Consider the following 10306-nt stretch of genomic DNA (forward strand, 5'->3'; position numbering starts at 1 on the left):
CCTCCATGTTCAGGAAGCAGAGTGGCCGTCTTACCTTGGCTGGATGATCTGAAGGAGGATCCAGGGTCTGGGGACGGGAATGACCTGCTGCCAGTGCCAGGAAGAAGAGGAACAAGTCTCACCCATGGGGCCTGGAGGAATTAGAAGCTTCTTTCTTTAATCTTGGGTGAAGGGACAGGGTAGCAGGGAGGTGCTGGAGGTGGGGAGGGTGGAGGATGAGGAGGGCCGGGAGAGAAGTGAAGGGGTTCAAGTCCTTAACCTGTGGATGGCGTGGGCTCTGTCTGATTTAGTCCCCTCAAAGCTACCTCTATTCTCGATGGCAGAGAAAGAAGGGCTGTCACAGCTCTTGGAGACTTACATTTTCTGAAGCTCTTTATGATGAGGAAGACAAAGGCCATCAGCAGCAGTGTCAGGATAACCCCAGCAAAAAAGGCTAAGACCAAATGTTCTTTGCTGTCGTGGTGAAGAAAGGGGGCAGATGACCCATGGGACTTTTTGAAGGCCTTAAGACAAGAGGGTGACCCTTTCCACCTATGGGCAAACCCCTGAAATAGCTTTCACACTGGTTAGTCAACTTGCAATCTCTACTCCAAGTTTTCAACTTTTGGTTTTCAGGTTCCGGATCCACTTGAGGTGTCAGTAAAAGCTTCGGGCTCTGTTCCCCCTTAAAAATGTTCATAGGACTGCACATAGTGAATTTTATAAGTTTAGGGGCTTCATGGGTCTCTCGAGGCATGGGGGACCCCAGATAAAGAGCCACACTCTGAAGGTAAAATACTGACTTACCACTACTGCTCTTGCTGGTCCCTTCTCCCCAAACCTCCCTCCCCAAGTCCATAAGGCAAAGTGGTCAACACACAATCAAATGCCATGTGGTATGAGATGAAATGGGAGGCATTTCTTGCTTACCTGGGGTGGCCAGAGAGGCAGGGTGCAGAGGTCACTGCCGAGGCTGTGGCGGGGTGGGTGCCTGGTCCCTCTGTGAAAGAATACAAAGGGGATCAGTGCATCGGCAACATCTTCTCCAGCCCAAGGGTCCCCGTGTGCTCCCCCTATCCAAGCAACCGGTGGAGTCTAACCATGGGGGCTACAGCTCTGTAAAAGGAGGGAACATTGTCTCTCAAGCCTGTGTTTTTTAACATGAAAACTACATCAGGAGCTTAAACAATTATCAGCTACACAAGTGAAAGGAGAGCCTAGTGTTTCTGCAGTCCCATTTGTCCCTGTAATGACATTTCAGGGCTCTCTCTCAAAGATTTTAATGAGACCTAGAGACATATGCTCCCTGGGACTTAAGCAGAGAATCTCAAGGCCAGGGGTTAAAGATCAAAGTGATACCTAGAACTAGCATTTCCCGAAGTCCCGGGGAATATGACCTTAGAAATTGCTGCCTTTTTTTGGTTCATTTGTTTTTTAGGGCAGCTATTTACAGTGACTAGCCAAAGGCAGCCTTGGTGAAGGGACTTCCCTAGAAGCTCAATGCTAAAGAATCTGCCTGCCAAAGCAGGAGACACTGCTTCAATCCCTGGGTCAGGAAGATCCCCATGGAGGAAGAAATGGCAACCCACTCCAGTATGCTTGCCTGGAGAATCCCATGGACAGAGGAGCCTGATGGGCTACAGTCCATGGGGTTGCAAAGAGTCAGACAGGACTGAGTGGCTGAGCATGGTCACACTCAAGGGAAGTGAGCCAGGCTCTCAAACTACCGAGATGGTCTAATGTTGATTGAGCACAGAGACTCCCTTTACTCATATTCGGAGGATCAGATAGATCCCCCTGGCTCCCATCTCCACTCTTCTTGGCATTAGATCCTGCATCCGATTCTTCCAACTTCAGAAATACCATCCCCTGACAGCCCTTCAGCACAGTGTCCAGTGATTCCAGTCCATCTGAGCGCAGCAGCAAGGTAAGTAATGGGTTCTGTGGCAGACTTACTATCGTTTGGTTCAGGTTTGGACATTTGGCTTCCCATGTTGCCTTCCCCTGAGAATTAAAAAAAAAAAAAAAAAAAGGTAGGTCTTAGAAAGCTTGGAAAAGAGAGGCAGCAGAGGGGCCAATTCTGAGATTGTGATCTTAATATAGGAGCTGTAATGAAGGAGAGAGGCAAATGGTGGGAGGGTGTTCTTGTGAGGTCAGTGGTCCCAAACTTTACAGTGTGAGGACCGCAGTTCAGCAGGCAGGCCTCAGCTCTGTGATCTCATCAGGGCATCAAGAATTGACGGACTGTTCCAGAACAGACTCCCACCAACCAGCTCATAGGAGGCTAATGTATGAACTAGAGTAACATAAGAAACATGTTTGTATAGCTAGTGCATTTCATCAAACTGTATGAGAAAGCCAATTAAAACCATAATTTTTATTGATAAACATCAACTTGAAGTATGAAAGAAGCAGAGTCGATGATTTTAATATTGAGTGTCACGTAGGTCCGATGCATTGGCTTGGGTCTTCCCTAGCGGAGCTGGGCAAACTAACTTGCTCTTGGAGGTCCTGCATCAGACAGTTCTATTTTGTTCATATATTATCTTTTCAGGCGTGACAACGTCTTTATATAAGCTATGGTTCTTTCATGTTAAACTTTCTGTATTTCCCCTCTTATTTATTTATACAAAAAAGTATAGAGTACCTAAAAGCAGAAAAGTAAAATCACTCAAACTTCCACTACCCATTGTTAATATTTTAGTGTATTTCCTTTTTGTTGCACTTCCATGCAGCTTTTAAAAGCTAGTTGAGATACTTCATATTTCCTTTTCTTTTCTTACTAAGTGTTTCATCATAAACATTTTCCTATTTCACTGAAAATTTCTATAAGCCTCTGAGTGGTGATAGGTCCTTCTGTTGTAACTATGTACTACAGCTTGGTTTTCTAGTTTCCTGCATGTTGATAAAAATTATCTCCACTTTAAATAAAATAAAATAAACAATTTTAGGAGGCCACAATTTTACTACATACTTAGACAAACCCATGAGAAGAATTTTTAATTCTGCTGTAACTACTGTATTTTAAGGTTATTTATTTAGACAATAAATGACATCAATTATTTGTACTTAATTATTTAGCTGTCAAAAGTGAATTAATTTCTGATTCCTTGGACATAGGGAAAGATTGGGAGAAGGACACCTCATTGCCATGTACCAGTTACAACAGCAAAATTATCAAATGCCTTACAATCAAACAAACTTTTAAAGATCATATAATCTAGGATAACAAGAAAGATGCCATGGGGAAATTTGGTGAGAATTCTGAGCTGTAGGGATAGAAAGTCCATCATCCATAGCAGAATCCATAGGGGTAACAATTTTTCCAGCACTTTTTGCTCCTTTTCTAATCTAAAAGTCAATAATCAAGTAGGAGGGGATATATGTGTACATATTGCCAATTCACCTTGTTGTACAGCAGAAACCATCACAACATTGTAAAGCAATTATATTCCAATAAAAAATAAAAGGCAACATAATTAAACATAATGATAATAAAAAGTCAACAGTGTTCTTTGTAGAGTACTGTAAAATATTTACGTAGTGTTTTTTAAATATTGAAATATGTGTTTGCAATAATCATAGTATGAATCTATCCTATGAATATGTACTAGACTGTATCACTGGGGAGGTGGGGGAGGGGAGGATCATAGGTTTCCATAAAATCTTAACCTTCCCATGAGTGGTTCTAAATTTACAACCACCCCAAAGAAATGTTAGCACAGTCACCTAAAACAAAAGCTGGGTCTCCCCATCCTCAAAGACAAAACCTTCACATGTTGCCACAGGGAAATAGTTAATGAATCCATGCTAGTCACAAATCCATTCTGAGAAAAACAGGAAGCATATACCCTTTGAAAACAACACTCCAAACATTTGACAGAAACATAAATTAAAATAGAAACAGTACTCTATATACATACTTTTTCAGATTTTGTCCAGCATTGGAGAATCTTACTGATTGCCATAACATCCACCAACTAAAAGCAGCCATTCACATACAAACTTTCCCCGACCAGATAAGTTAAAAAAAGTAACTGAAACCACTAAAAATTAGATTAACATTTTGTTTTGGTGATTATTTCATCTATATTAAAAATGGGGTAAATGTGTTTACCTGTTAAGACGAAGTCCAGTTGTAAGATGTCATTGTCTAAGACGGAGCTTTTCACTTGCTGCTTCTGTTATCATCCCTGTTTCTCAGAATGATGAAACAGTGATTACTGCCACTGCTGCCATTAAGCTGTGTGTCGCAAAGATCTTGTCTCAAGGGCCAACTTCCTGTTTGTGGCAAACTGTATTTTGTTTCATTCTGCAAGCAGAGAACTTCCCTATCTTTTGACACATGAAGTATTCATTGAATATGGAACTACCATGTCAGATGTTGTGGGCATCACAGTCGTGTGACACTATCACTGTCATCAAGCATGGCATCATCTCGTTTATTCCAGCCAAGGAAGTAAGGTTGATAGAGAAAAATGAAAAGCAAATGGTGCTAAGTGTGGACTAGACAGACTTTTAAGTGTTTTGAGACCATGGAAGTCGCCAGCTTCCCCAGTGGCTTAGTGACAAAGAATCTGCCAGCCAATACAGGAGACATGGGTTCGATCCTTGGGTTGGGAAAATCCCACATGCTGCGTGGCAACTAAGCTTGTGCATCACAACTACTGAGCCTGCACTCTAGAGCCTGGGAACTGCAACTGCTGAGCCCAAGTGCTACAACTGCTGAAGCTCACACACACAAGAGCCTCAGGCTCTGTAACAAGAGAAGCCACCACATGAGAAGTACACACACCACAAGGAAGTGTAGCCCCTGCTCAACACAACTAGAAATAGCCTGTGTGCATCAATGACAATCCAGTACTGGCCAAAATAAATCAATAAGTTATATATATATATATGGCATGGAGATTGCTTCAAAAGGAAGGCTCACCATTTACCTACATTTACCCATAAAATAATAAGTATACACATTAAATAGACACAATGGGCCATGTGCTATGGGTATTTTAGAGAGAAGGCAGGAAAGCTCATGAGGCCTACTATCTAATTGAGAAGACTAACAATAGAAAAGGAAATAACAGATCGATTACGGATTGTGTTCAGGGACATGAAGGAAAGAAAGAGAGTGCCCTGCTTGGGAGTCAATGATGGGAGGATGTCTTTAGATAAAATGGATGACCCAGGAATTCCTGTCCAAGGAGTGATATTTATCCTGAGAACCAAAGGATAGGAACAAGCTGGTTGGGCAGACAGCCTGGGAAAGACAGTTCCAGGAGAGGGCAGAGTAACTCGCAGGCCTGGGAGAAGGGAAGAGCTGGCAGGGCAGGCGGGATCAGGCAAGGCTACAAGCAGGGAGATCTGGAATATGCCTGGGGGAGAAGAAATGGACTGTGTGAGGAAGTTCCCAACCCAAGGGCTGCTTGCTGGGCTTTGAGCGATAGATTTCTGGGACATCAGCAAGGTTCAAGAGAGAGGCCTTGGTAAAGGGTGAGACAGAAAATAGTTGTGTAGATAGACTTGAGATATACTGTGGAGGTCTTTAAATCCAAGCAAAAAGTATATTTTAAGTATTAATAAAGAACAACTAAAGATTTTGGAATTCTTGTGTGATTCCAAACATGACCTGTAAGGAAGATTGTATCACATCAAATAAGATAAACTGTGGGTAAAGAAAGAGACAAGGAAATAAGCTGTGTCAGACATACAGGATGGAGTGCGACTCAAGAGAAAAGGCTCAGGTCACACAGTAAGGAGGGGAAGTGGGTGTCAAGAAAAGCATCATAGAGGAGATGATGTTTGAGTTGCTTCTTGAAAGATGAATCATGTTTTCTAGGCAGACAGAAGGAAGCGTATTCCAGGCAGAGGGACCATGTGAGCAAAGACGTGCTTTGTCATGCTTGTGACGCTCAGTGAAATGCAAGCATTTCATCATTGCTGATGCTAGAGATTAAGGGTGGGCGGAATCTTTTTCCAGTGGGGGAATAGAAAAAGAAAGACTGTAGAGGAAGCACAAGGCCCCATGATAGAGGACCTTAAACAGATTTTCCTTGGAGACAATGGAGAGACTGCTGAAGGATGAAACATGATCACATTCTGGTTTGGGCAACAGAGTGTAGGAGGGACTTGTGCAGGCCAGACAGGGGGCAGGGAGTCTTTAGTATGGCAGGGTTCCAGGTGAGAAACAAGGATGATCTAATCAGACACTGGCCTTGGGGAAGAGGAGGCAGGGCAGAAAGATAATGAATCTAATCTTTTTCTAGTTGTGAGAGAAAGCTAAGGGGGAGAGAACTCAAGATAACTCCCAGGTTTCAGTCTTGAATCACCAATTAATGGTGAGAATATAGAAGGTGAGTGTAGGATCGGGCATATAGAATGAGCTTACTTTTGAACACATTGAGCCTAGGGTGCCTGTGGATTGTACTACCAAGCGACATCAAGAGGGTAGTTGGATGCACAGGTCAGGGTCTCATGAAAGATCCAGAGCTGTGTGGTAGAGAGTACTAGTTCTCACCCTGAACCAGATCTCTTCTCCTGGCACAGACCTTCTTACGGTTTAGTAGTGCCATGTGATAAGCTCTGGCCAATGGACCAGTGAACGTGATGTAGTTCCCTTTTAGTTGAAGCATTTACCCCTTCCCCTTCAGGGTGATCACAGAGATTCTGTGATGAGAAGATAAAGGTTGAAAGCTCTACAGTGGATCACTGAGTCACTATAAGGAGGATAGTTTCTCCGGTGGGTCACCTGGACCTAGAGTGGATTCTGTGTAAGCAAGAAATAAACTTTTCCACGTTACATTGTTGAGATTTCGGGGCAGTTTCTTACCTCAGTTGACTTAACTTATCCTGGCTAATACAACTTGGGATATAGATCAGGAAGCCATCAGCATACACGTGACAGTAGAAGCCACGGGTATGGATAAGATTATCCAGGAACAGCTTGTAGAATGAGAATAAAACATTCCTAGAACTCTGAGGAACACCACCACTTAAGAGGGAGTCAGAAAAAGTGGAGGAGCTTCCTTAGTGACTTGTTGGTAAAGAATCTACCTGCCAATGCAGGAGATACAGGTTCAATCCCCGATCTGGGAGGATCCCACGCGCTGTGGAGCCATGTGCCACTGTTACTAAGTCTGTGCTCTAGAGACCACGTGCTGCAGCTGTTGGAGCCCGCCCCACAACAGAAGCCACTGAAATGAGAAACCTGAGCACAACTAGAGAGCAGCCCCCACTCTCCGAAACTAGAGAAAAGCCAGCACAGCAACAAAGACCCAGCACAGCCAAAAATTTAAAAATAAATGAACAAAAAATTTTTTTAAGGAAAAAAAAAAAAAAAAAAACCTGGAGTCAGTTACGGAAATTGAGAGGACACAGTGACAGCAGTAATAGCAAATGTAGGGACCAGGGAGGAAAAGGAAAAGCTGTGAGCACCGAAGAATTGATGCTTTTGAACTATGCTGTTGGAGAAGACTCTTGAGAGTCCCTTGAACTGCAAGGAGATCCAACCAGTCCATCTAAAGGAAATCGGTACTGAATATTCACTGGAAGGACTGATGCTGAAACTCCAATACTTTGGCCACCTAATGTTAAGAACTGACTCATTTAAAAAGACCTTGATGCTGGGAATGATGAAGGCAGGAGAAAAGGGGATGACAGAGGATGAGATGGTTGTATGGCGTCACCGACTCTATTGAACTGAGTTTCAGTAAGCTCCTGGAGTTGGTGATGGACAGGGAGGCCTGGCGTGCTGCAGTCCCTGGGGTTGCAAAGTCGGACACGACTGAGACTGAACTCAACTGAACAGTGCCAGATGCTGCAGAGAGAGAGGTTGATTAAGATGAGGACTGGAAAGAGTTGATCAGATTTAGAAATGAAGAGATCCCGATCTCTTTGCTAAAGCAGCTTGGGGTATGATAGTGGTGGAGAGTAAGACTTCAGTGAGTTAAAGAGTAAATGGAAATCCCTAGACGTACAGCAGATTAGATCTTTAAAGAGATCCTCTTGTTAAAGAACACCAACAAAGGCTAGATAAAACATTTGAAACACCATAGTTTAAGGTGGTGCCAGTGATAAACAGGGCTCCCCTGGCAGCTCAGCTGGTAAAGAGTCCGCCTGCCAATACAGAAGACATGAGACATGGGTTCAATCCCTGGGTCAGGAAGATGCTCTGGAGGAGGGTATGGCAACCCACCCAAGTATTTTTGCCTGGAGAATCTCATAGACACAGGAGCCTGGCAGGCTACAGTCCAGAGGGTTGCACAGGGTTGGACACGATTGAAGTGACTTAAAGCACACAATTTAAAAATGCACGACTAAGTAAAATAGACAGCCAGTGGGAACTTACTGTGTGACACAGCAAGCTCAATCTACTGCTCTGTGACAACCTAGAGGGGTGGGAAGGGGTGGAGGATGGCAGCAAGGCTCAAGAGGGAGGGAACATATGCATACATGTGGCTGATTCATGTTGATGTATGGCAGAAACCAGTACAATATTACAAAGCAGTTATCCTCCAATTATATATATATATATATATATATTTTTTTTTAAATGCATGGCTGAACTAGATGTTGGAAATCCTCAAAAATCAGAGAGTTGAGACCTGGAGCTGCTGTTTATTCTAGGAAGAGCCACCAATTTTTGGTGACCTGAAGATTGGGTCTACAGGCCTTGTATGAAGTCAGGAAACCTAAAGCCTGCATCAAGGTGGGAAACTGGATCAGATCCCCTGAAAGGGAACCCACAGTGAGTGAATTAGAAAAAAGCAAACCAGATGGAAGTGGTAGGGATCCTTAATATATCAGTTTTCTATTGCAGTATAACAAATATCACGAATACAGAGGCTTAAAACAGTACACATTTCTTCTTTCAGTTTCTGTGGGTTACAGGCTGTTGTGGTTCAGTTGCTCAGTCATGTCTGACTCTTTGTGACCCGATGGATTGAAGCACACTAGGCTTCCCTGTCCTTCACCACCTCCCTGAGTTTGCTCAAACTCATGTCCATTGAGTCAGTGATATCATCCAAGCATCTTATCCTCTATTGTCCCCTTCTCCTCCTGCCTTCAATCTTTTCCAGCATCAGGGTCTTTTCCAATGAGTTGGATTTTTGCATCGGGTGGCCAAAATATTGGAGCTTCAGTTTTAGCATCAGCCCTTCCAGTGAACATTTAGGACTGACTTTCTTTAGGACTGACTGGTTTGATCTCCTTGCAGTCCAAGGGACTCTTGTTCATCTACCTCCTGCATTTCCTGGAAACTGGAATTTACATCTTAAGTCTTGATAGACTCAGGTGAAATACTTCTGGATAGATTATACCACAAGTGATATTGTCTACTTCATATTTCAGCAAATCAGGAAACTCATCTGGTTATTCCACAAGAGTGATACTAAGAATAACCAGTGAACTAGGTCACTGGCCACTTGATTGGAAAGATCTTGATTCGTATTATCATTGATTATAAATTACTCTTATGGTCATTATAAAACTTATAACAAAAGAATCTAACATTTCCCTTTTTTCATTGATATGTAATCTTTTGCTAACACAAACATATTTCAAATCAATTTGACCTTTTCATATCAAATATTTAAAAAATAACTGGTTTTCCAATGTCTCATTTGAGGTTGCACAGCCAATTACCACACATTCAATTTGTATGTACTAAACAACCATCACAAAGAAATAAAGTTAATTGGAGGATAAATGCTTTACAATATTGTGTTGGTTTTTGCCGTACAACATGAATCAGCCATAGTATACATATACCCCCGTCTCTGGAACTACCCTCCCGACCCCTCCCCACCTCCCTTCTGTTATCACAGAGCACTGGGCTGAGCTCTCTGTGTTATACAGCAACTTCCCGTTATACACATGGTTAGTGTACATACGGTGGTGATGGTGTAGTTGCTAAGTTGTGTCTGACTCTTGTGACCCCATGGGTCTGTAGCCTGCCAGGCTCCTTGGTCCATGGGATTCTCTAGGCAAGAATACTGGAGTGGGTTGCCATTTCTTTCTCCAGGGGATCTTCCCAACACAGGAATCGAACCTGGGTCTCCTGCATTGCAAGCAGATTCTTTACTGACTGAGCTATGCACAGTGTATATATAAACTGATATTCTGAAGGAAGAGATTTGGTACTGTACTTTGGAGTTTCGCCTCTAAAATCCCTGCTCAGCTTATTGCTTCCATCTCACTTCTGACTGGCTTCACTTTGGGTTGTGACACCCGTCCTTGCACATAGGTAAACAGACTCCTCTAGCAATTCTTGTCCAAAAGGAGCAGCATGTGCTCTATAGCTGGCCGTTATAGTGAGATCCAGGTGGCAGAA

General features: G+C 43.1%; 1 protein-coding gene across 2 annotated transcripts in view; it reads right to left on the reverse strand.

The window, feature by feature from the left end:
* CUNH1orf162 (chromosome unknown C1orf162 homolog) overlaps positions 1–4547 on the reverse strand; it is a 20545-nt gene extending 15998 nt beyond the window's left edge. Inside the window, exons 1-5 of one of the 2 annotated variants that reach the window (XR_005719461.1) lie at positions 4097–4547; positions 1936–1983; positions 910–979; positions 359–453; positions 35–84 (exon numbers count right to left, since the gene is read on the reverse strand). Coding sequence is in view for 1 of the 2 variants with exons in the window: in XM_040232054.1 (XP_040087988.1) it covers positions 35–87; positions 359–453; positions 910–979; positions 1936–1972 (255 nt within the window). In the remaining variant the exon portion in view is untranslated. Of the gene's footprint in view, positions 1–34; positions 88–358; positions 454–909; positions 980–1935; positions 1984–4096 lie in introns of both variants that reach the window. The other variant, XM_040232054.1, reaches the window with a different exon arrangement.
* Positions 4548–10306: the final 5759 nt, after the last annotated feature.

The sequence above is a fragment of the Oryx dammah genome, unplaced genomic scaffold (genome assembly GCF_014754425.2).
Source record: "Oryx dammah isolate SB20612 unplaced genomic scaffold, SCBI_Odam_1.1 HiC_scaffold_28, whole genome shotgun sequence".
Taxonomy (NCBI): Eukaryota; Metazoa; Chordata; class Mammalia; order Artiodactyla; family Bovidae; genus Oryx; species Oryx dammah.